The 27,428-nt window shown below is 43.4% G+C and overlaps 1 protein-coding gene across 1 annotated transcript in view; it reads left to right on the forward strand.

Annotated features, from left to right (window-relative positions):
• LOC138527182 (cytosolic phospholipase A2 delta-like) overlaps positions 1-27,428 on the forward strand; it is a 98,704-nt gene that overhangs the window by 64,408 nt on the left and 6,868 nt on the right. Inside the window, exons 14-18 of the mRNA XM_069638289.1 lie at positions 1,477-1,594; positions 2,998-3,135; positions 9,887-9,994; positions 13,010-13,204; positions 19,392-19,558. Coding sequence (XP_069494390.1) covers positions 1,477-1,594; positions 2,998-3,135; positions 9,887-9,994; positions 13,010-13,204; positions 19,392-19,558 — 726 coding nt within the window. The remainder of the gene's footprint in view (positions 1-1,476; positions 1,595-2,997; positions 3,136-9,886; positions 9,995-13,009; positions 13,205-19,391; positions 19,559-27,428) is intronic.

The raw sequence follows: 27,428 nt of genomic DNA on the forward strand, positions 1-27,428 counted from the left end.
AAATGCCCCATTCAAATGAATGGGGACAAAATCGTGTGCCATGAAAGTTGGGGGGGACAAACACCCCCGTCCCCCCCTAAAATTACGCCCATGTCAAAGATTAATATGCCCCTGAATCCTACCTTAATGAAAGGTTCCCAAGCAATAAGAGGCTTTCTGTATAAAAGTCAGGCTGAATGTCTTACCAGTTGCTCAATTAACCTCACTCAAATGTCTGTCCATTTTGCACCACAGAAGTTTATTCTGACACGCATTTCTTATTGATTTGACCTACATACGACAAACTGAGGAAGAGATGGCTCTAGCCACTCTTTTTTGAATATCATACAAGTTCCTCAGTGGATGAATATGTTTTATGCAAAATGAGTGACCATAAAGATGTGACATTTGCAGTTTTTAGTTATTTAAACAAATCCTGGCGAATCTGGATAAGACAAAATGGCCGAACTGATGGATAAGACAAAATGGCCGAACTGATTGAAGGCCACTGTATTAACAGACCAATTTTAATTATTTTTCTGATGAATAATGCTGCTTGTAGTAATATTGTGCTTTCACACTTTGCAACGTATAATTTTTATTAACAACTTGATGTGCTTTGTGTTATGCTTTTATGGGATTTGCCTGGAATAAATGTATTATTGATTGATTGATTTTAATCTTAATAAGAACGTTGCACTTAACTCACTGAGCAAATCACACTATCAAAACCTAGAATGACAACATCAAATGTTCTGATTAAAGATTAACATTGCAAGATGGACAGCCTGGGAGACTCCTGTTGTACTCTTTCAAACTTCCCTTATGAGAAAGGAGAAGTGGCCAAATGACACCAACAAGGGTTCCTGGCCGTATCATATAAAATCAAAGAGCATTTGGGGAATATAAGAATGTCCACAGATCTTTGTAATTAACAAATATGACTGTGATAAAGAGTTGTATGCTAGAATCATTAAGTACGAAAAGTACACTGGTCTCGATGCTTGTTTAATTAAAGTGTTTGTAATGATTAATCATACATACTCATTGAGGCATCCTTGGGAATTGGATGTGAGGATAAAATGGCTGTTTCCTGCTTTATTCAGGTGATCATTTCCTCTCCCTTGTGAGGTGAGCCTTCCTGGGTTTGGGAGCCTCTAAAACGTTTGGAAGATAAGGAGCAGGGTCTCAATGTGTGGATGTCTGTGCCTATGTGGTTGTGTGGATGCGCAATTCTCACTGCACAGACATCCTTAGACAATTATATAGGATCATTATCAAGTAAGGGGTTGCCAGTTCATAAATCTTGCAGACCCATAATTTCAAGTGAGAGTAGCGCACTGCAAGAAGTTTAAGGCGGGCACTGACAAATAATATGTACGTTGCATCAAGTTGCGCAGACATTTTGTGGCTGTTACGTGGTTAAATGAATCCCTTGTACCGTGTAATTTTTTTTCTCCCGTCTCACTGTGATTTTGTGTCTTCTTTCCCGAGCAGCGTTATGAAGGTACCCTGTCAGACCAGCAGCAGGCGGTGAACCAGGGCCAAAATCCACTACCTCTTTATTTGGCAATGAATGTTAAAGATGTTGAAAAAAGCACGCTGGAATTTAAAGGTACGGTCCAGAAATGACACTGAGTTTTTGAATTAAGGGAATACTTGGGTGTGCATAGGGAATTCCGGTCCGGTACTGATGGAAAGCCTTCCATAAGGCTAGTACCCTCCACCATCTGAAGATGAAGGGGCCAAACCCCAATTTCCCAAACATGTTGCCTCTGGGTTAGGTGCGCTTTACAAATGTCAAAATATATAAAATAAATAAATATATGTGTTTTAAATTATCTGAATGAAGGCTTCTTCAGGGGGCAATTGAGTGGCTGGTGGTCACCTTGTATGGTGCCAGTGGCATTTAAGTTCTTGAGCGGGCTTGCCCAGCTTCTCCTTAGCCTACAGCCTGGGTGAAGAAAATAGACCTTATGGTCTTCTGTGTAAGTGGGTGCCAATGGGAAGACATTCCAACCGCCGGAAGCCAAATTTGATTTGCCGGACTGATGGCTAATGGGCTGCATAACTCTGAAGGTGCTCCAGGTCCTCAGTCATTTAGTTCTGGTATAGACAATGACGAGGCCAAACGTATACGTGGAACACATGTGCTTACCCTGCTCTTATGTACGGCACATGATTTCAGCTTGAATCGTGATCACAGGTTTGACTTTTCTGTTATAGTCAGGATAAAGATAGACAGAAGCATGATGGGGGCTTTCAAACCTTAAATGCATGTTTCTGGTTCTACAGGATAATTAGGGTTCCTGCAGTTGAATGGAAAGTGAAGGACAGCATTGGCTCTGACTACATGAAGGGCAGGTGGGATAAAACATAACATGTATGCAAGCTGTCTTTACGAAATTAAGCACAGTTTATGATGAGTAAGATGATGGCTCTTTTAACAGCTAGCTCGAATCGAACTAACTGTGATCTCACTTCTTTCCTGTTACTTGCTGGCACCTCAACTGAAAAAGGAGGCCTTATATGGTTTACCCTTATAGAGGTGACTTTTTAAGGGGTCGTCCCCCATAAATAGCCTGTGCCGGAAAGGCCAAAGCTACCGTTAGAATATGCATGCATTCTGGGAGTTTCCTAAGCTGTGCATGCAAGTGAATACTGACTGGATGGACTTTTCAAGGTCCCTGGTCCTTTCATCTAATGCCATTCCATCGACATTTTTCCATCTAAAAAAATGTCCATCAAATGCATATTTTTGGGGGTAAAGGGTTAATTTTTGTTTAGGTGCATTATAAAGGGTAAAAGACGGGGGTTGGGGGACCCCCCCAAAAAAGCAAGAAAAAAAAAGCATTTGATGCTAATTATTTAGATGGAAAAAATTTGATGCAAGTGCATGTCGATGCAAGGAATTCGAAGCAATTACCATAAACCAGTTTTCAGGCATAGTAATTGGGAGGGAGGGATACATAGGTTGCATTCTAACCACAACTTTCAATGTTCTTGGTCTGTTTGCAGAATGGTGTGAATTCTCGCCATACGAAGTGGGGCTCATCAAATACGGCGCCTTCATCCGCTCGCAGCACTTCGACAGCGAATTCTTCATGGGCCGAGTGATGAAGCCGCTCAAGGAATCCAGAATCTGCTACCTTCAAGGTAACTGTGGCTAGTCAGGTTTGTGGCATGCCGCATTTGTGGTATGAGTTCACTGTTGCAACCTCTGACTGGGCCTAGTGGATGGTCTAAAAAGCTTTTAAGTTTGGAAGGGAAAAGAGCTACTGTACCATCTTTGCAGAAATGCCTACTTTCGGTAAATTTCAAACAGGCCAATCCAATATGTAGGTTGATTACTCATAAGAACAGATATTAAATTCACACACTGTCCCGTAGTGAAGAATACTTTACCATGCTTTAACACCACCATTATTTTTGGCTCGTAGTTACTGGTTTAGCACCACCATTAGTTTTGGCTCATAGGTACTGGTTTAGCACCACCATTAGTTTTGGCTCATATTTACTGTTTTACATTACCAGTAGTTTTGGCTCATAGGTACTGGTTTAGCACCACCATTAGTTTTGGCTCATAGGTACTGTTTTACATCACCATTAGTTTTGTCTCATAGTTACTGGTTTAGCACCACCATTAGTTTTGGCTCATAGGTACTGGTTTACACCACCATTAGTTTTGTCTCATAGGTACTGGTTTAGCACCACCATTAGTTTTGGCTCATAGCTACTGGTTTAGCACCACCAATAGTTTTGGCTCATATTTACTGGTTTACACCACCATTAGTTTTGGCTCATAGGTACTGTTTTACATCACCATTAGTTTTGTCTCATAGGTACTGGTTTAGCACCACCATTAGTTTTGGCTCATAGGTACTGGTTTAGCACCACCATTAGTTTTGGCTCATAGCTACTGGTTTAGCACCACCAATAGTTTTGGCTCATATTAACTGGTTTACACCACCATTAGTTTTGGCTCATAGGTACTGTTTTACATCACCATTAGTTTTGGCTCATAGCTACTGGTTTAGCACCACCAATAGTTTTGGCTCATATTTACTGGTTTACACCACCATTAGTTTTGGCTCATAGGTACTGTTTTACATCACCATTAGTTTTGTCTCATAGGTACTGGTTTAGCACCACCATTAGTTTTGGCTCATAGGTACTGGTTTAGCACCACCATTAGTTTTGGCTCATAGCTACTGGTTTAGCACCACCAATAGTTTTGGCTCATATTAACTGGTTTACACCACCATTAGTTTTGGCTCATAGGTACTATTTTACATCACCATTAGTTTTGGCTCATAGCTACTGGTTTACACCACCATTAGTTTTGGCTCATAGGTACGGTTTTACATCACCATTAGTTTTGGCTCATAGCTACTGGTTTAGCACCACCAATAGTTTTGGCTCATATTTACTGGTTTACACCACCATTAGTTTTGGCTCATAGGTACTGTTTTACATCACCATTAGTTTTGGCTCATAGCTACTGGTTTACACCACCATTAGTTTTGGCTCATAGGTACTGTTTTACATCACCATTAGTTTTGGCTCATAGGTACTGGTTTAGCACCACCATTAGTTTTGGCTCATAGGCACTGGTTTAGCACCACCATTAGTTTTGGCTCATAGGTACTGGTTTAGCACCACCATTAGTTTTGGCTCATAGGCACTGGTTTAGCACCACCATTAGTTTTGGCTCATAGGTACTGGTTTAGCACCACCATTAGTTTTGGCTCATAGGTACTGGTTTAGCACCACCATTAGTTTTGGCTCATAGGTACTGTTTTACATCACCATTAGTTTTGGCTCATAGGTACTGGTTTACACCATCATTAGTTTTGGCTCATAGGTACTGGTTTAGCACCACCATTAGTTTTGGCTCATAGGTACTGGTTTAGCACCACCATTAGTTTTGGCTCATAGGTACTGGTTTAGCACCACCATTAGTTTTGGCTCATAGGTACTGTTTTACATCACCATTAGTTTTGGCTCATAGGTACTGGTTTACACCATCATTAGTTTTGGCTCATAGGTACTGGTTTAGCACCACCATTAGTTTTGGCTCATAGGTACTGGTTTAGCACCACCAAGTCCTATAGATGGTCCTTTAGTTTCACCTAGAGAGGTGACATATGGCCTCATTATACATTTGTTGGTATCCCACCGGTAATTCTGACGGAATACCGGCAGACTGAGCTACCGTTTCTGCCGCCTGATATCCTGAAAAGTCTGGGATATTACCGGTGATTGAAAGGGCAGTAAATCCCCATTCCATGCAGTCCCATAGGACTCCATGGAGGGGATTGCCGGTATTACCGCCACCGGTAATACCAGTTCTGGTAATATCTGCAGTTTTTTATCTGGTGGAAGTCTGATTTAGCTCCCACTCTTGGCTGGGGGTAAATCAGTGACACCCACTGGTAAACTTCTAGTTTTGCAGTGCAGTAAAAGTGCCGGTCACGGAATTACCAGCACTTTTCTCGCACTGCAAAACTTGTAATCAGGTCCATAGTCTGAGTCCATGTGCAATGCTTTAGCACACCTCAGTCTACATATTTCTGGGCCCAAGATTACCCATAAGCACCATTCAGTGAGGCTACACAGTTTTGGCCCATAGGTGGTTCTTTAAATGCACCACCGCGGGTAAATGCCATTTCAGAAGAAAATAAGGCCTAAAGATTATGGTAGTTCCCATCAGAACTTAGATTGGGTATCCGCTGATCCTAAAAAGCGTTAACATGAAAACTAGATGCAACTTCCTGCAGTGTACTCCAGGTGTGCTTTCCAAACTTTCAGGTGATGGTGGAAGAGTGGTGAGTGCTTCATGGGCGCAATTCCTTGTCCCTGAAATTGATGTGTTCCGTGGCTGACAAAAATATGTTATTTATTACCAGTGGTACATTTTAACTTCTAGTGCTATCTCATTAACTCAAAAATCCCAGTTGTTTTTGCTGGTGGTATATTTGATCACTTGCTGTAATTACTACTGGTGGTAACACTTAATTGCAATGCTGCTTTGTTTACCATCTGGTGGATTGGTAATCTCAGTGGAGCAGTGATTTACCACTGGTCATATTTTTTACATGATAGAGCCTGTAATCCTCCTCTATATATGTTCTCATTGCAGTGCTACACAGTAGAGAACCTGGTTATAACATTGCAATCGTGTGGAGGTTCATAATGTTGGCCCCTGGGTTTCTGAGATGGATTAAGGGGAGTGTGACAAAGGCCCCTGCCTAACCTTGGGGACTGATAGTGAGGTGGCCCAAGGGGCAGGGTGCCACCATCAGCTGGTGGGTGCTGGAATTGGAGGAGGTATGCGGGGGACCCCTACACCACCCCCCCACTGAGTCACCCCATCCAGGCAGAGGGCAGTCACACGAGCACTTCCACACTCAGCAGGTCCAAAGAACACCTGGGCAGAGGGGGTCAGCCACAAGCCTTTTGAGGATAGCCTTAACAGTTTTAACAGCACTTCTGATAAGCTATCCCATTTCTCTAGCCAACACATCTGTATCAATAGAAGAACCCAATGTACAAAAACGGCAACATCAAGAAGGGCCCTCTTTGGCAGAAACCCTCTGGGAGAGCCGTCTGTAGATTAGTAAGGAAGATAACTCCGGGGGCACCCTACTCAGGTCTCTGAGGAAAGCAAACATGCTGAAGGTTATCCACCAACCCCAAGCCAGGCTGGCAGAGCAAACAGGGAACACCTATACCTCCGTAATCCCACTCTTTTACAGAGGGACAGCCTGACATGGACCCCGTGATTCATGACATTTTTAGCACGGTGCACTTTGCACCGTTCCGAGTGTTTGTTGGCAGTGCAAAGTCACTTTGCAATGTGCTAAAACATATATGAGTCAGTCCCAGACCTGCAAATTCAAGTGCAAGAAGAGCATAGGATGGTTCAGAATAGCTTCCAAAACCTCAGAGTGTGAAGTCATGGGGACCCCGCATCCCCCTCTTATCTGCTGCCCGGAGTGGCAGAAAGTAGCACGACTCTCGTTTCTGAAGGGACCCAATGCCCAGCGGAGTCTATCCATTCTCCCCATAAAAGGAAGGCAACCCATGGCTTCCCCACAGCTACAGCCTCAGATGTAGCTGAGGATGTAACTCCCTCCCCACATTTCAACATTAATGGAAAAACAAACACTTAATATGTATAATTAGAAGAAATTCGTTTTCTGTCCCCGACCACCAGAAGGATTCCTACAGCGTTTTCTTGACGTGTGGGATATAGAGAGTAGGACAACTAACTCCTGTGGCTTGGGGGGCATACAGACTGAAACCAAATGAAAAGCCATCCCCAGCAGCATCAACCAGTGGGAAGAAATTCCAAGATGCTTGCAGGGCTTGACAGAGTCTCAGGCCTCCCCCTTGCAGCCCACATGACCAGAGATGTATGGCCAAAACGCAGGTCCGCCAACACCACACAGGTGATATCTAAATTCTGCAAGCACCGCTTAAGAGGAGGAAAGAACATAAGCCTGCATGTTCAGTCAGAAAGGATGCAGTGTTCGGGAAGGACATAGAGGGGAGGAGTTTAGAGAAGACTGGCGAATGAAAGGAGTTTTGAGGAGGATGAAGGTGCTAGATTAGATTGTTGGAGTTTGGAGCAGGGGATCTTGGAAGAAGAGAGTTCAATTGGAAGGAAATATAGGAGAGAGTGACTATCAGAAGGGAGACATATTGGAGATTTATTATAAGGGGAGAAATCCCTTGCTGGAAAGGAGTACCTTAGAGGTATACTGATTTAGTCGTGTCTGGAGAGAGTTGTATTGGGGTAGAAGGTTTGTCAGTACTGCAGTAGTGGAGACGCTTTACCATCTAGAGGGAGAGTTAGTGGTGGAGGGAGAGAATCGCCATTTACGGTGAGAGAGATATTGGAAGAAGAGAGTTACCATTTGGAGAGAGAGTGTAAATGAAGCCGGAGAGATACCCATTGGACATAGTGAGATATTGGACAAGAAGACTTATTTTCCAGATAGAGAGTTTTTGGAGGGGGGGTGTTAACAACAGGAGAAAGAGGTATCAGAGAAAGCACGGTTCTCATCTGGAGATGAAGAGGGGAGTTTTGGAGGTGTAAAGTAGAGTAAGTAGGTGGATGGAGAGAGATGATAGAACGCTGCAGAGAGGGTCAGAGAGAGGTAATTGGCTAAAGGTGGAGATACCCCAATCCAGTCTAAGAAGTAAGGAAGAGGACAAGTGGTCCCATAGCCAGCAGAAATAAGGGGTTCCAGCTAACTGGTTCAGTCCAGTGCAGATCTTGGAGGCAGGAGAAGTAACAAGATGGTGCAACCTCACGGGTGGTCAGGGTGGTTATGCCAGTGTCACTGGGGAGGGATGTGACCGAGAGACTATCCTCCTTGAACAGTAAGTTTGTCAGGTGCCAGCATCCCCCCTCAAACTGTTTCCACCCAAGCCCTGGACGACTGACCGGAGTCTGAGGAAATCTGCCCCCCAGGACTGGTGGAACCTGAGAGCTTGACGCATCTTGACTTGGAGGATCTGCTGTAATCTACAGTTAAAAGGATCTGGGATCCCTGAAAACCTGCAGCTCGAATACAAAGTTCTGAGTTCCTCACCAGACATTGGCCTGGAGGCAAGACAGGCTCAGGGCAAGGATTTACTCAAAGACATGTTGCCAATGCCATTTTGGTTTGAGTTCTGCATGCATGCTGTTTTGGGAGTTAAGAGTCTTTGTGTTGGTGAAGACGTTTGAGTTGTTTCAAACTCACCCCCTTCCTTGGGTGTGGAATGGGGAACACCCGGGGGCACTTGGAACTCTGACGCAATGAAGCTTACTTTTGGTTATTTTGACCATTGTATTTTACTCCCTCCAAACCTACCTGAAGCATGATCTCCCTTGTTTTGGTACAGTAAGCCCTCAAGCCACAGACGACTTGTCTTTTCCCGTGAATCACCCATGGCACACTTTATGGCACGGGTGAACAAGAAACCCACCTCAGGCCCAATCCTCATGGGGCTGGCACATATCTACTGGATGCTAATGAAAGTTGGTTGTGGGGTGTTGGTACAGTGGGTAATGGCCACTACCATCAGTGGCTATGCCACAGTTAACCTGTGGCTTCTTTGAGAATTCCAGGGAAACCGTGTTTCATGCTTGATTATGATAATTATATATTTTTATAGAGCGCTGTACAGCTCATAGAGCAAAGCATTGGCAACGAGAATTAAACAAGTCATCAAGTTAATGTTAGTAGCAATGATCACAGAAGAATATACTGATGGGGGTGTGAACAAGATAGCGGCAATCTAGGTGACAGCAAGGGGGTGTTGGAATTACCAGGTGCGATTGCGCATTAGTGTCACAAGACATGAGATTTGTGTGAAACAGAACAAAACAGATTTTGCGGTAGCAAAGAAGTTCTTTTTGACAGCTAGTTTGACCCATTTAGATTTTAAAACAGTCTTTATAATAATATTTATTATACGTTTTAGTTCATAGAACTTTTTGTGTTTCCATTTTCAATTCACATAAAATTCATACATACTTTACAATGCATACATTATATCCGTCAACATTTCAGCATACCAATATGCAATACATTAGACATAAGCTTAAATACACATAATCAATTCATACCTCCTGCAAAATAGCAATTCAATCGCATTACTTCAAAAATAAAATTCATTCAAATAGACAGGATTTCAACCAATTTCAAGAAAAGGAATTTTGGCAGATTTTTCCATTTGATTCAAGAGCTGTAGAGCTTCTACTCAAAGTACTGCTTAATACATAACCACATTGGATACAAAGCAATATGTATTGGTGTAGAGTTTGTATTCAGACAATGGACACAAAACAGTCTTTGTTTGACTTAGCGGAAACATATCAAACATAACTAAGGGTTCTATGTTCCTTTAGGGTTGTGGAGCAACGTCTTCTCCGTAAACCTCTTGGATGCCTGGTTCGCAGCTACGAACTCTGAAAACTTCTGGAGTGAGTGGACCCGGGAGCCGCTCTCTGAGATCGGTAAGACTTCACACTTTCTGCAGCACCTTCCCTTCAACCTCAGCCGGGTCTTGGGGTGACTCGAACACAATGCATCTTTACACACCTGTACACACTAGCTCTAAATGTCATTTACATATTACCTTTTTTCATACTCTCTTGACTCAGTCGATTAAAGCACCTCATTCACTCTGTGTGTATCTCCACTGTATGCAATTTGTGTAAATGAATGAATTTGAACGGAATGTATTTTTTGCGGATAGCACGGCTCTCCCAGATGGTTATTATCTTACATACAGTGGGATGGCGTGACTACATGGTCTTCACCACATGGGCCTAGGAATAAGATCCGCAGGTCTACAAAGCAAACTCTAGTGTGGGAAACGATATTCTCAAGTCAAGATACCCAGGTCAATTGGCAAAGAAGTCCAGCTCCCAGAAGTCCGCTCACTGTTAGAGGGAAAACCAGGACTGGATCTAAAAGAGTCATCTGTGGATTAGGGAGAAGGAGAACTCTGTGGAGGCCCTACTGAGGAAATTATACTAAGTTCAATCCTAGATGACTGAACAAGGAACGAAAAACACCATTTCCCACAGTCGGCCTCTTCGAGGAAGGACATCTTGGAATGGATCAGCGACATGTTACTGCAAACCCCAGTGCAGGAAGACTTGCGGGTGATCTCACCACGCCACAGAGATGGGGTGCAGCCTACAACCACATTAATTTACCAGCCTCAACAATGATGCAGCGGGTGGGAGGCCTTGCTGACTAGCATCACCCCCTTCCAGAAGCTGGTTCCAATTTCGTCTGGGCCTCTTGGTTGGAACCCCAGACGTTTATCGTAACCAAACTCTTTCTACCTTCTGGACCAACTGACATCGTTGTCTTCCTTACCCCTTTCCCCTTTAATCTCCCCACCATAAGTCTAATTTTCCCTTTTCTGCTTTTCCCCGGCACGCTGTACTGGATGCTTAGACTGTATGTGGCACCTTACAAAACACCTAGTGCATAAATACAAATAAACATTAGAAAAAGTGGGTTTCCACCCCCTGGCAACAAGAAGGAGTGCACAATGCTTACTTTGGCATGCTGGATATGTATATATATATATAAAGTCATGCCTCTTGCTCAGCTTATCATGTCATTTGGGTTTGGTACAACGTTTGCTCATCGCCAGCTCTTTTTTCGTGGAGTTTTCTGCCTCCATTTTTTGGCTGGAAAAACTCATAAAAGAATATGGGGGGGAGGGGAAAGGCCAGGGGTGTGATGGAATAGGTAGTACATGAATGGGAAGAGGGGGGACTGGTGGGAACCCCCCAAATTAAAAAAGAAATATAAATTCGATGAGTTTATTTGGCCAAAAATCGGAAGTAAAAAACTCAGCAAACCTGCCGTTGGAATTACATAGCACCATTCACAGTTTGCGTGCATGCTGACAACACTCAGGTTCTCCTCCCTCTGGATGTTGACGTAGGTGCCATCTCTGGTCAACCAACGTCTGTCCTAGTTGCATGGGCTGACCCCAAACCCATGAACAGTCGTGACAACGAAAAACCATGATAGGAAAATTGACTCTGCCCCATCTTTCTCTTCTCAGGTTACCAGGGTTCGCTAGCAAAATTCTGTCAACATAATCTTCTAAAGAATATTTTGAATTAGTACCCAGCATGCGCTGCACACCGGGAATACAACGTCTGGATTGGCTCTTTTGCCAGCCATACCACATGGTATTCCCTTGTACGCCAGTGTGTCCTGCGCGTGCCGGGTACTCTGTTCCCGGCGAGGGGCGTGGCAGCTCCTTAGCCAATGAGGAGGCTCGAAACGGGGCAATCCCCGCTCCGAGCCTCCCAATGGTGGGAGGCTGCCTTCGTCCCCCGCCGGGGACTCAGGTACGTTTTTATTTCCTCCTCCCCCCTCCCCTGCAAATCTATCCCCTCCCCGCCCTCCCAACTCCACTTACCTTCTTTTTTCTTCTTTTCTTGGCAGCGAATGCACTGGAAACACTTCTGTTCCCAGCGCGTCTGCTCCCGATGGGCGCCATGAAAAGGGAAAACGGACTACGTTTTCCCTTTCCCGGAGGCCATTTTTGTTCACTTTTTTTTTCTGTTTCAAAACGCGGCAGCCCGTAATACTAACTCTGTCTTGCTGTCTGATTTACCACCAGTTCTTGCATCGAGGTAAATCAGGTAACCCCACCGCAAATGTGCCACTAGTAACATTATTACCAGCACTTTTTTTCCGGACCGGTAAACTTATAATGAACCATATGTTAATATATCATGCTATTATAAATAAAAGCCTAATGACTATAGAGTTGCTCCATGTATCATAACAGTGCAATTCAGGTATTTTACACAACCAAGTTATTTGACACTTGGCTTGCTTATGGCAACTTATTCTAAAGTCACTTCCCATGGTGCCCTCAAGTATCAAAGATAATGATGCTCCTTGCAATGCCCTTTTCTGTGAAGTCACTTGATCCTGAGTGCCATAGTTCAAAACATCTGGAGCGCCGGCAGAGGCAGAACCCTGGATGCTGGTTGAGGTCAAAGCTGCTGCTTGATTTTTGCCATGTTCATATCACAGTAATCTGTGTTCATTGACATATTTTGTTGAATGCAAAGAAAGTAGCCGCACGCCTTAAATGACCATTATCCCAAGCTGTTCCTATGTATTAAAGACAGGCCTACAGACCAACAACAGTGACACATAGAAAACCTATGTTTTGGATTTGGTCCATCTCAATGAAGGACTCTTTTTGGTGCATTCTCACTGAATTTGTATGTGACCGTACCACATACCCCTCCACCCATACACTCCTACAAAAATGTTTATGTAATCACTAAATTGCCCCCCTAAAATAATGCAGCACAAATGATGGGAAACGGCTGCAGCGAGGTATGCGGGTACCCATGTGTCAGCTACATTATGTCATGCCAAAGGTTTGCAATCCTTAGTAATAACGAAGGAAAGTTAAGTTCTTCTGAGTTAAGGACAAAAAAAACATGGTTTCCTACTTTGTTTCCATGCAGCAGATGATGATGAAATGATGTTGAAGAAGAGACCTGCCAGTCTTAGCACACGCGTGCTCGCCTCATCTGGGATGCTCTCCGACACCCTGCGGGGCGTTCTGACCAATCGCCCGCTGGCTGGAGAAAACCACAACTTCCTTAACGGCTTCCAAATTCATGAAAAATACCACAAAACCAAAGCATTTAGTGCATGGAAAGGTAACATTTTAGGGAATCACTCATGGTGATGATGGTTAAATGACGTGTTAGTTCTTCGTTAGTTTTGGCTGCTAGGTCATGCTTTAGCGCCACCTTATGATGCCTCAATTATTGGCATGAGTGTACAGATGTGAGGGAGATGGCATATGAAGATATGATATATGAGGAGGGAGACACCACATGTGGGTGTTGCTTGGCTTTATACCCACCCATTGACTGCCCATGGCCATTCTAATCCCTGTGGCTCTTTTCATCCACTACGGGCACCTCCCTGCCTGAAACACACCCTTCTAAAATATCTTTGGCATAGCTCTATTGTGCAGTAATATAAAACTATGGGCTTTTATGGGACTGCCACTGTTATTTCTAAGCAGTTTTCTGAAAGGTAGCAGCGTAATTGCAGCCATCATTTAGCACCTGGTGTAATAAAAATGTCTTAAGCATGTGTGCATTGAGGCACTTGATTTTTAAGCAGTATGTGCAGCCTCATGTCTGTTCTTTGTATTGACTGCCAAGCATTGGCAAAGCCAACCGTTCTATATCTTTTGTAGACATTAACTAGGCATTTGAAATGCACTGCCATCTTATGCCCGCAGACTCTCACCAATTTCCTTTTATTTTCATATTATGTCCAGGTAGTCCCATTATAGCAATACCTGGCAAAAGCAAATCCCATGCCTGCACAAAAGTCTAAACTTTTGGCTTGCACAATGCTTGTTCTCCCCAAACGCTGGCTACTCACACTCTGTACAACACTCAGCTGTACACGAACTGTGGCAGCGCTTTTAACAATAAAATAAAATAAATAAAAATATCACTACACAAAAGATAACACCTTTGGCTTTGACAATGCTTGTTCTGCTGATAATAGTAATGGTTCCAGTTACAAAAATGCCAGATAGCAACGGTTTGGAGCCACATAACAGAGCAAACAGGCCAGCAAACTTGGTTATCAGGCATTTCTGCTTTGTTATCTGGCTCAGCCAACCTACATTTATGATTTCCCAGTACCTTTGGGGTCCCAGCAGTACTGGATAATCAAGCATTTACTGTAGTTCTCTTCAACTTACAATAGAATACATGGAATTCCCCCCTCCCGGTATATGATAGCAGTCATTTCAAAAGTTGGCACTGGCACATAATTATACATTTTGCAGCAAATATGATATTTCAAATAAGCACATATATCTTTTACATTTATATTATTCCATTGCTCTCATCCATATTGCCCCATGCTGAGCTATATAATTCCATTGCTCTCGTCCATATTGCCCCTTGCTGATCTCAGTGGAGTAACTTTGCTGAAAATGTTGGGGGGGGGCATGACATCTGAAGACAAGGTGCCCCAACCAAATGAATGGGGACAAAATGGTGTGCCATGAAAGTTGGGAGGGGGCAAACACCCCTGTTCCCCCACCCCTAAAATTACGCCCATGGCTGATCTATATAATTCCATTGCTCTCGTCCATATTGCATCTTGCTGATCTATATAATTCCATTGCTCTCGTCCATATTGCCTCATGCTGATCTATATAATTCCATTGCTCTTGTCCACATTGCCCCAGCTGATCTATATAATTCCATTGCTCTCGTCCATATTGCCTCATGCTGATCTATATTCCACTGCTCTCGTCCACATTGCCCCATGCTGATCTATATAATTCCATTGCTCTCGTCCACATTGCCACATGCTGATCTATATAATTCCATTGCTCTCGTCCATATTGCCCCATGCTGATCTATATATTTCCATTGCTCTCGTCCATATTGCTGCATACTGATCTATATATTTCCATTGCTCTCGTCCATATTGCCTATGGCTGATCTATATAATTCCATTGCTCTCGTCAATATTGCCTCATGCTAATCTATATTCCATTGCTCTCGTCCATATTGCCCCATGCCGATCTATATAATTCCATTGCCCTCATCCACATTGCCCCATGCTGATCCATATATTTCCATTGCTTTCGTCCATCTTGGCCCATGCTGATTTATATAATTCCATTGCTCTCGTCCATATTGCTCCATGCTGATCTATATAATTCCATTGCTCTCGTCCATATTGCCCCATGCTGATCTATATAATTCCATTGCTCTCGTCCACATTGCCCAATGCTGATCCATATAATTCCATTGCTCTCGTCCATATTGCCTCATGCTGATCTATATTCCATTGCTCTCGTCCATATTGCCCCATGCCGGTCTATATAATTCCATTGCCCTCATCCACATTGCCCCATGCTGATCTATATATTTCCATTGCTTTCGTCCATCTTGACCCATGCTGATCTATATAATTCCATTGCTCTCGTCCATATTGCTCCATGCTGATCTATATAATTCCATTGCTCTCGTCCATATTGCCCCATGCTGATCTATATAATTCCATTGCTCTCGTCCACATTGCCCCATGCTGATCTATATAATTCCATTGCTCTCGTCCACATTGCCACATGCTGATCTATATAATTCCATTGCTCTCGTCCATATTGCCTATGGCTGATCTATATAATTCCATTGCCCTCATCCACATTGCCCCATGCTGATCTATATATTTCCATTGCTTTCGTCCATCTTGGCCCATGCTGATCTATATAATTCCATTGCTCTCGTCCATATTGCTCCATGCTGATCTATATAATTCCATTGCTCTCGTCCATATTGCCCCATGCTGATCTATATAATTCCATTGCTCTCGTCCACATTGCCCCATGCTGATCTATATAATTCCATTGCTCTCGTCCATACTGCCGCATGCTGATCTATATATTTCCATTGCTCTCGTCCATATTGCCTATGGCTGATCTATATAATTCCATTGCTCTCGTCCATATTGCCTCATGCTGATCTATATTCCATTGCTCTCGTCCATATTGCCCCATGCCGATCTATATAATTCCATTGCCCTCATCCACATTGCCCCATGCTGATCTATATATTTCCATTGCTTTCGTCCATCTTGGCCCATGCTGATCTATATAATTCCATTGCTCTCATCCATATTGCTCCATGCTGATCTATATAATTCCATTGCTCTCGTCCATATTGCCCCATGCTGATCTATATAATTCCATTGCTCTCGTCCACATTGCCCCATGCTGATCTATATAATTCCATTGCTCTCGTCCATATTGCCTCATGCTGATCTATATTCCATTGGTCTCGTCCATATTGCCCCATGCCGATCTATATAATTCCATTGCCCTCATCCACATTGCCCCATGCTGATCTATATATTTCCATTGCTTTCGTCCATCTTGGCCCATGCTGATCTATATAATTTCATTGCTCTCGTCCATATTGCTCCATGCTGATCTATATAAATCCATTGCTCTCGTCCATATTCCCCCATGCTGATCTATATAATTCCATTGCCCTCGTCCATATTGCCCCAGCTGATCTATATAATTCCATTACTCTCGTCCACATTGCCACATGCTGATCTATATAATTCCATTGCCCTCGTCCATATTGCCCCAGCTGATCTATATAATTCCATTACTCTCGTCCACATTGCCACATGCTGATCTATATAATTCCATTGCCCTCGTCCATATTGCCCCATGCTGATCTATATATTTCCATTGCTCTCGTCCATATTGCTGCATGCTGATCTATATATTTCCATTGCTCTCGTCCATATTGCCTATGGCTGATCTATATAATTCCATTGCCCTCATCCACATTGCCCCATGCTGATCTATATAATTCCAATGCTGTCGTCCATCTTGGCCCATGCTGATCTATATAATTCCATTGCTCTCGTCCATATTGCTCCATGCTGATCTATATAAATCCATTGCTCTCGTCCATATTGCCCCATGCTGATCTATATAATTCCATTGCCCTCGTCCATATTGCCCCAGCTGATCTATATAATTCCATTGCCCTCATCCACATTGCCCCATGCTGATCTATATATTTCCATTGCTTTCGCCCATCTTGACCCATGCTGATCTATATAATTCCATTGCTCTCGTCCATATTGCTCCATGCTAATCTATATAATTCCATTGCTCTCGTCCATATTGCCCCATGCTGATCTATATAATTCCATTGCTCTCGTCTACATTGCCCCATGCTGATCTATATAATTCCATTGCTCTCGTCCATACTGCCGCATGCTGATCTATATATTTCCATTGCTCTCGTCCATATTGCCTATGGCTGATCTATATAATTCCATTGCTCTCGTCCATATTGCCTCATGCTGATCTATATTCCATTGCTCTCGTCCATATTGCCCCATGCCGATCTATATAATTCCATTGCCCTCATCCACATTGCCCCATGCTGATCTATATATTTCCATTGCTTTCGTCCATCTTGGCCCATGCTGATCTATATAATTCCATTGCTCTCGTCCATATTGCTCCATGCTGATCTATATAATTCCATTGCTCTCGTCCATATTGCCCCATGCTGATCTATATAATTCCATTGCTCTCGTCCATATTGCCTATGGATGATCTATATAATTCCATTGCTCTCGTCAATATTGCCCCATGCTGATCTATATAATTCCATTGCTCTCGTCCACATTGCCCCATGCTGATTTATATAATTCCATTGCTCTCGTCCACATTGCCACATGCTGATCTATATAATTCCATTGCCCTCGTCCATATTGCCCCATGCTGATCTATATAATTCCATTGCTCTCGTCCATATTGCCCCAGCTGATCTATATAATTCCATTGCTCTCGTCCATATTGCCCCATGCTGATCTGACGTTGGTTGTTATAGAGTGAATGTTCCCAGGGAAATCATGAGTGTTTCACTGGGACACTACATCTGTGCCATATGAATATCAAAAATTGACATTTATGTATCCTTCAGATTATGTCAAATGAGGGTCACTCGGGTAAAATGGTATATTATGCAGTGTTTGTGATCTTCTTGAAACTTCACAGCACATTTTTTAAAACGATATAAAAATCCTGTTTTTGTTGGAAGAGGAAGATCACTTTGATCTGGAGGGTGACGCTATCAAATGGTTGCCAGATGGTCCTTTATCTGGTCCAGTTTAGCTAGCATTATTTTCTGTACATGCCTTTTTGCATTTGATATGTTCATATCCTCTGCGAAACCTCTTCCATGATCTTTTGCGGGTTCTCATGAATTTGCATGATTAGGGGAGCCGGCCTTTTCCCTCGGGATCCCCTTTATCACAGTTTTCTCTTTCTTCTGTGCCTGCTTTAAGTCTTTGCCCTGTCACTGTCAGATCATATAGGTCTCTCAACGGGCTAGGACAAAAATATCAAACCCCAATACTGAGAACCTGAACATCGAGTTTACTTTGGTCGAATATTTGCACTTTTCGCACAAATATACATGGTAAGTGGGGCTAGGGGAATTAATTGGGAATGGGGATGTGGGGGAATTGTGCAAAAAAGGGCAAACAAATGAAAATAAAAGTTGGGATTTTCAGGATGTGACGTAAAGGATTCGGTATTTTCACAGAGATCCGTCTCAACAGCACCTATGACCGATATGCGCTTAAATTTTATTTTTATTTTATAACCTTCCTTTCCATATTTTGGGATTATTTTTAACAATTACTTTCTGAAATCCAGATAGCTGTAAAAGTATCCTACATAGGCATGACTGTGAGGCATAGTGTTTACTATTGCACGGATGGTCCATCCTTCCCTTAGACTTGTGCGATCTGTGGGAGAGGTTGAGTTCCATTCCACTGTTCCTACAGAAACACACATTCTAGCACCCCGCTGGGGAAAACTTTGGGGCCGATCCCGTTGTTATTCTGACCTGACTCCTCCAGTTATCCTAGCCATGCGTCCATAATAAACACCTGTGGATCCTACTCAACTTTGTGATGGTGGAGAAGAGGTCTTGTGACCTTGATCCTCTTGCACCAGCCGACCTACATCATGGACATACTTCATGTGACAATCGTCTGCCACTGAGCTGGGGTATGTTGAGCTGGTCCAGGAAATCCCCCACTTACCACCTCCTGACCCAGCATCATGCAAATCCAACAAACCCCAGCGCCAGGCAGGGAACTTTGTCCCCCCAGATTAACTGCATTTTCATGGACTTCCGGCAGACAAATGTTGCATCTATTGAGATAATGAAGGACTAAGACCCACAGGATAAAAATCTGTTGGCCTCATACAGACAAAAAATTTCTAGTGAAAATAATCATCACATGTTTGCCTTTCAGACACTGAGCTGGACTTGTTTCCCGACCAGCTAACGCCATCATCTGACAAGCTGTGCCTGGTGGACAGCGCCTACTACATCAATGCCAGTTTCCCGCCTCTCTTGAGAGAGGAGAGGAAGGTGGACATTATCCTCTCCTTTGACTACGGCTTAGGAGACAAATTCAAGGTGAGTGAGAGTCTCGTATAACAACATACTGTGCTAAACGAATCAACTCAAATTGGTGGACTCTGAATGCATAGGGGTGTAATGGAGAGGTACAAAAAAAGGTCATTTCATGGGCTTCAGGAGCTATAGATGAATGCAAAAGCTAGTGGTGTGATAGTGTCACGTGGCGCGACAGCAATGTTCTGCCATCGCGCGTATGTTTAAATTAAGTGGGCGGTCCCGCGACACAACAGTGCGCGCCGGGAGCCCGATGGGATGAGTCCTGTGTCCGTGTGTCTTATTTGAGGTACTGGGGCAAGGCCTTACCACAGGGGTGCCAGGGGCTGATTAGACCATCACAAGTGGGACCCTCGAAACAAGGTGTAATTGACTGGTATGCATGGAGGAGTCTCTCCTTATATAAACACACACCCCAGCCTTTTTTGCAAAAGAAAGATGATGGTAGAACTCGCAATATGCCTCAGTAGTTACGCAAGTGCCAGCAAGTCGGTTAAGTCTTTTTCCGCATAGCCAGCTATATGAAAACATGTGGGCAAGAGCACAAGAAATCTGTGAGGATTTACCAACAATTTAACATAATGTCCCTGCCCGAACAGATCAAATATTTGTCCCAGTTATAAGGAGTTTCTTTCTGATTGTGACTCCTGCTCGAAGTAATGACTACCCCAACTCAACATCAACCATAAGTGCTTTAGTAAGCACCCATTAGCTGTTGCATCAAAACACATTGAGTTAATATAGAGCAATTCCAACGGTCAAAAAAGAAAACAACTCAACTGTTGAGTGGTGTCAAAACACCATATAAGAGAGATCTTTTTACATCTATCCATCACAAGATAACAAACCCCAATCTGCTCCTACCATGTGCACAACCACATGATTGGGAGGATTTGCTATTCTTCTTAAAAAAAAGAAAAATTAAAACATTCAAATTCTAGTTCAAGCTTCACTCACCTCCTTCATACCTTCTCAGGACATCTGTGCTTCAAACCACAAGAAAGCCTGCCTGGCAACCTTCCTCCATACCACTGAGGCTTCTTGGGTGATCCATGCTTCAAATCACAAATAAGCATGCCTGGCAACCTTCCTCCATACCACTGACCCTTCTCAGGTCATCTGTGCTTTCAACCACACAAAAGCCTGCCTGGTAACCTTCCTCCATCCCACTGAGCCTTCTCAGGTCATCTGTGCTTTCAACCACACAAAGGTCAGCCTGGCAATCTTCCTCCGTACCACTGAGCCTTCTCTGGTCATCTGTACTTCAAACCACACGAAAGCCTGCCTGGCAACCTTCCTCCATACCACTGAGCCTTCTCTGGTCATCTGGGCTTCAAACCAAAAGAAAGCCTGCCTGCCAACCTTCCTCCATACCACTGAGGCTTCTCGGGTCATCTAGGCTTCAAACCACAAGAAAGCATGCCTGGCAACCTTCCTCCATACCACTGAGCCTTCTCGGGTGATCCATGCTTCAAACCACAAATAAGCGTGCCTGGCAACCTTCCTCCATACCACTGCGTCTACTCGGGTCATCTATGCTTCAAACCACAAGAAAGCATGCCTGGCAACCATCTTCATAGAGAAGACTGGCACACTCATATTGAAACACATTGGGCCTCATTATGTCTGCGACCTCATTGGTCAGACCAGGCGTGCATACCGTCACCCGTGAGCAGAACAGGATGGTAGCAACGGTACCATTATGAACGGTACCGCTGCTACCATCCTCCCCATTCCCATTGAGCCCTATCGGGACTTAAATGGGAATGGGGACGTACCGGCTCCGGGTCCCCACGCAAGGGAAATTACCAGGCCCGCAAAGGTTGGAATGGCCCGGTTATTCCCCTTTTGCGGGACCCGGTGCCAGACCCGAGTTTGTGGGTAGCCATACCCTTAATAAGTGGATGGCTACCTCCAAACTTGTAATGAGGCCCATTGACTTGAACCAATAAACTATCGGCCCATTTCCAAAACTTTCTTTTTGCAGGAAGATCCCAAAAGGCAGCATTATTAAGTAACTCCAACATGTTGTGAACTCTAATTATTTCCATTATATATAAAAGTCTAAATGTAGGCCAGCTTGAGGAATTGAAACTACTGAAACAGATGTTAGGGTAAGCCTTCAGAGCAGCCTCTAGGTGATCCAATGTCCTCATCCTTCCCACCTTCTCCTTGGCTTACAATATGTTTGACTACAGGATTCTTCTCAACAGTTCACACAACTGGACTGGGTTTGCAGCGTTGAGTGGGATAGAATTGTATATATCTGCCCACAGGCAACAGATACGGATAGGCAGCATGCTCTGTTCGATGAAGTCGTGCTTGTGCATGGTATCCGTCCTAATGCTTTTGAACGTGTTAGTCATGCAGATGAAACAATTAAATAAACAGGAGATGTACAATGTTGACACTGAAATCCTTCTAAGGCTAGACAGCAGTTGTATCCTGGCACGGTGGAGAAGACCATCGTACCTTCCCTTTCACATTCTATGGATAAGAAAATAAGAAATCAAGACAAATCAGCTTAACATTTGGATATAGGACCTTTAACAAGATTCTATAACTCAACCTCAATGAGAAAAACTTTCCTGTCCATAACAAGAAGCGAAATTGTAGATGAGAGTGAACACTCCCACACCTTCAAAGGTTATCTCTCCTGATGAACCATAGTTTGACCTATGGGGAAACACATGTCGAGGGATGAAATTGTAACATGTTTATAATCAAGGGATGAAATTGTAACATGTTTACAAATCAACACGGGTCACAAAATCCTGCTTTCTTTTGCAAGTAAAATTTGTGTATGAAGAGTAATACAAATAATCAGCTGGATTACATTTGTTTTGACCTCAACAACTAAATCTATCAGTGATTTTTTTCTGCACAACAGAACTGTGAGCACACAAGAGGTTCCAAACCATTATAAACATTACGTCCATTTATTTTTACGGTCACAATAAAGGAGCCACAAGTGCAGAACACAGGGGAAACAATAACACACAAACCCTATAAGGAATCGCCCAGGAGACAAAAAGCCAACAAAGACTGTTACTCCAAATAGAAAGCAGTTGGAACAACATTGGCAATTTTCCAAAAAGCTTTAAAGATATCTATTTGGGAGACATTCTTTTACTGCACGTTTTTTGACAGCTTTTTGCTGCAAATTGTAGGTGATTGTTTTGAATGAGACAATGTTGGATGAAAAGAGGTAGATTTGGGTGGGAGGATCTCAGGGTCTCAACCCGCATTTTTTAGGAAAAAAAGATGTACACATTTTGCAGGGAAAAAAACACAATGAAACATTGTTCAGTAAAAATATATGAACCACCAACAGAACCATCATTTTGGTTGCCAAGGCCAATTGGAAAAGGAGTATTCACACATGGGACCGGAAGATGGACAGATAAGCTGAATGCCAATGTGAAATGCTAATGAATTCCATGCTCTTCTGACTTTACTGCTATCTATGACATCCTCAATGTCAGTTCTCAATGTCACTGGGCCTAGTAAGATCGTTGTTTTGTTCTCCCTTGTTCCGCTCCCTTGCCTTGTCGCGCTCTGAAACACTTGTGTATGAGCGCGATAGAAATAAAATATCAATATATATCAATCCTTTTAAGTCTATCTTGCATGCAGGAATAATGAGGAGTAGTTGATCGCAGCTCCCCAAAGTACACACAAGTTGATATGTTTTAACGTTTTCATTAATAAACATCACTGCTTCTGAATTCAAGAGCTTCTAGGCCACGCTACACAACAAGGCAACTTGCTGCACCTGTTTTACAACGGGAATCCAACTCAGTGATCTTTTTGGCCAGGTCTCTCTTGTGAAGGCCCCTCACAAGCCGGACTACAGTCAGGGATTTATACAATGGGGGATGTTATCATTAAACTGTCATCAAAATCTTACTACTCCTCTGGAATAGTTTGGTTGAACATTTCCAAACGTTCATTATATAACCCACTCCCTACCCTCAACTGATCATCCTTCTATGGACCTCTGCAATGATACTGACACATCCTTCAATGACAAAAGATCTCTAGAATCAGGCCCATGGTCCAGGCTAATCCCTCCTCGAACCATCTTCCCCTTTATCCCTCTCACTCCCTCAGCTCCTTCCGTTGCATTCCTGAAGGTCCCAGATGAAGATATCCCCAAAGTAATTAACACCCTCAAACCATCCTTCTGCAGGCTTGATTTCTTTCACGCTTCTTTCATTAAAGCTGACACCGCCGCTCTCTTAGTGGGCGCTTCGACCCTCCTCAACTCTTCCCTATCTTCTGCAGTTCTTCCATACTGCCTTCAAGAAGGCCATTATCATGCCTCTGTTAAGAAATAAAGCAGAAGAAGAGGCCACCAACCCTGTAAACTATAACTGTTTTGTCAACATCCCGCATTGGCACAAACTATAGAAAGATTTACCACCATCCAGCTACAACAGCCCTTGAATCTTATCAAATCTGGATGGCTGTCAGACTTGCTTTTGCCCAGCCAAAGGTACTGAAACCACATCCATGTGTCTCTTCGATGGTCTCTTCTGAATTATAAACTTTGGCAAACCGGTGGCCTTCATCCTTCTTGACATCTCCTATGGCTTTGACATTTTAAATCCTTATACAGTCTTTGATAGTTTATTTTGATTGCCAACGTCAAGAATGAAGCCCTGCTATCGTTCAAGTTCTTCCTTTCAAGAACACTCCTACATCACCAAATTGGGCTCTTTGATTTCAATTAACTCCATCCGATCCTGTGAAGTCACCCAGGGTCCTTCCCCTTTTCCTCTTTTTTTCAATATCCATGTCAGATGTCATGCCGACTTAACCCTTAACTTTAACTTACTCTTACATTCCCATGCAGAGGATACCCACATGAATTTACAGCTAGACCTCCCTCTGAAGTATTCCCAAAATATCAGCTCCTGATTCAAAAGCAACTGGTTTTGCCTTAATGGCTCTTAATTTGAAATTCTTCATCTCTTAGACCAAACTTCTTCCTCTTTAAACACCCCTGGGCATAGGAATCTGGGTGATTCACCTCATTCTTCCTCAAAGTCTGCAACTTGGGAGTCATCTTTGACTGTAACTTCTCTCTAGTTCCCCTCATCACCATTATTTCAGCTCAAGTTGAAAACCATCAGAAAATTCTTACCTGCACTATCTGTTTCCCAAAAAGTCTCTCTTGCTCTTGCTATAATCTTGGCTAGCCTGGATTATTGCAATGCCCTCCTTGACGGGCTTTCTGCTTCTTTGATACATACATTCCAAGTTGTCCAAACCCACATTGCAAGATCCATTCTTAGGTGGCCTAAACAGCCTCATATCAAGCCTGGCTCAAGTCCCTTCATCGCTTGCCCAAAGAGAACATTTGCAATTCAAAGTAAGTCTCGGTCACAAAGCTATAAATGGCGCATGTCAAGACTCCCTCAATGATAAATGACCTGCGTACCACCTTTCTCGTAACCTCATATCATCCTCATTAAACTTGACCTCCAGACAAGCCTCCTGTTCTTCTCATCTTGGAGATTACGCACCCTGTGAACTTCAATCTTCATTTTGGAATATTCTGCCATCCAATCTCCACTCAACCTCCTATCACCTTGCGTTTTGAAGACTCCACAAAACTATTTCTTTTCCAGAGCCTACTAACATGTTTCTAGCTTCCTGTTTTCATCCTCGACTTGTCAACACCGCGGGGTTGCCTATGCAGCATGTGCAGCACTATACAAAAAATACAAAAGAAAATAACGTTTTTTAAAGAAACAAGTGAAAAAACACAGCTGCTCACATTCATCCAAGGAGCCAACGAGATCTCATCATCAATAGGAAGCCAATACATGTTACTTTGTTACTTAAAGTAGCAGACTGGCCAGGTCAAGGTGGAGCAACTAAGGACTGTCAAGATTTGAGTTTTCAATTGAGAATAGTTATTTTTCTTTCAAGACTGGGTGGCATCAAGACTATTGATGTGGTTTTTAAATTCCTCCATCGCCCCGATACTGCAATACAAATATGTGTAGGACTGAATGTACACTGACAATTTCAACAGGGATACTAGGTTAACATTTGAGAAAACCAGGGGTCCGAACGAATGCGGAGAAACTTTGGGAGACCCTAAGGCAATGCTGATGTGGCAGCCACAGAATGAGCTCAAATGCCCTCACTGGATTTTCCCTTCCAAAATTGATATAACCGGCTCAGGGTTGTGTTGACCATGTGAAATTCACTGCATATGACCGAACTCTGTAAAGTCTGTCTTCTGTTTCATTTGAATTACTGAAACATCCATGGATACTGCCCTCAAATGGTACTGCAGGAACTTTGGAGACTGCAGAACCAAGAACCTCAGGCCAGCACAAACCTTTTATCCTTCAATATGGAATTCAAGATCGTGCTCTTCAAGTACTTATTCCTTGCCAGCCCTGGCAACATCTCTGTTCGCTTCTTTTTCCTTGGGGGGGACTGGCCTCCTCTATCCCTTATAGCTTCATCAGCCACCATACAGATATCAAGACACCTACGGTTACTGTGGGCCGTTCCAAAAGTAAGCAATATTCAGTGCCGCAACAGGACTTGCCGGTGCTTGTTTGTTTGTTTGTTTTATTATTTAAATTGCGCACCAGACCCAGGCGTATTCGGGCACGAAGGCATAATGAGGGTTGTTCAGCTTATGTTTAGGTTACAGGTTATACACGGAAAAATACAGCTGTGGTTACAGTGCTGTATACATGTACAGTCAAAGGTTTGTATACAATGAAATTACAAGAATGCAAGTGTGGTACATAAATAAAGCAGAGCAAATATACAAAAGATCCCAGAGGGCTGTCAGTGGGGTATGGTTAGGCATCATGTTCTTTTAGCCAATGAATGAGACTGGTTCTGAATTGAAGGTAGGGGAGATCTTCCCTTAAGGCAGCGGGAAGGGAGTTCCAATATTGTGCTGCTTTAACAGGTAAGCTGCTCCCACCGGATTTAGTGAGTTTAAATCTCGGTACTAGCAAGAGGTTGGAATTGGCTTTTCTTATGGGGCGAGAGGCTGTTTGTCTGGTGAATCTGTCTATGAGGTATTGTGGGGATGCATGGTTAAGGCATTTGTGTGTTAAGGATGCAGTTTTGAGGAGGATTTTGTCTTTTGTTGAGAGCCAATTGGTGGATCTCCTGAGGTCTGATATATGGGCGCTTTTAGGGAAGTTTAGGGCAGCTCTCAGGGCATTGTTTTGAAGGGTCTGAATTTTGGAGGTGATGTATTTATTACTGCCTATGTAGAGGGCGTTACAGTAGTCTAGTTTAGACAGGATAAGTGCTCTTGCTAGAGTGATGCAGTTCTTGGGTGTGAGGAAAGGCTTGGCTGCTCTAATTAGCTTGCAGGTATAGGAGGTGGCTGGGGCATTTACTTGTTTACCAAAGGTAAGCGAAGAGTCTATGTAGAAACCGAGGGTTTTGACTACCTTGGCCACACTAATGATGTTGTTGTCGATTATGAAGGAGTCATAATTGGGGCCTAATTTTTTGATGTTGGAAGATGTGCCTAGAATGAGGAGTTCAGTTTTGTCATCATTCAGGCATAGTCCATGGGAGGCCATCCATGCCTCGCCGGTGCTGAACAAGACTCCCCGATAAGTAAACAAGAAAATAGTGGGATTTAACTACACCTCCTAATTGTGAAGGGAAAATGAACACAAGACCTAACAAAGCCCTGCTTTTCGGGAGAAAGGCCAGGGCAGCAGACAGACAGACATCTCCCAGAAAAATAATAAGGTTTTCTCAAGGGAACACACCCAAGAATGAGTGCCCTGTTCCCTTCCATCCGAGCTTCCTCTCATTTCCACTCCGACCGGAGCCATGGCAGGCACGGCCGATGACATGGAAGGAGCCT

The sequence above is a fragment of the Ambystoma mexicanum genome, chromosome 14 (genome assembly GCF_040938575.1).
Source record: "Ambystoma mexicanum isolate Mex_15411 chromosome 14, UKY_AmexF1_1, whole genome shotgun sequence".
Taxonomy (NCBI): Eukaryota; Metazoa; Chordata; class Amphibia; order Caudata; family Ambystomatidae; genus Ambystoma; species Ambystoma mexicanum.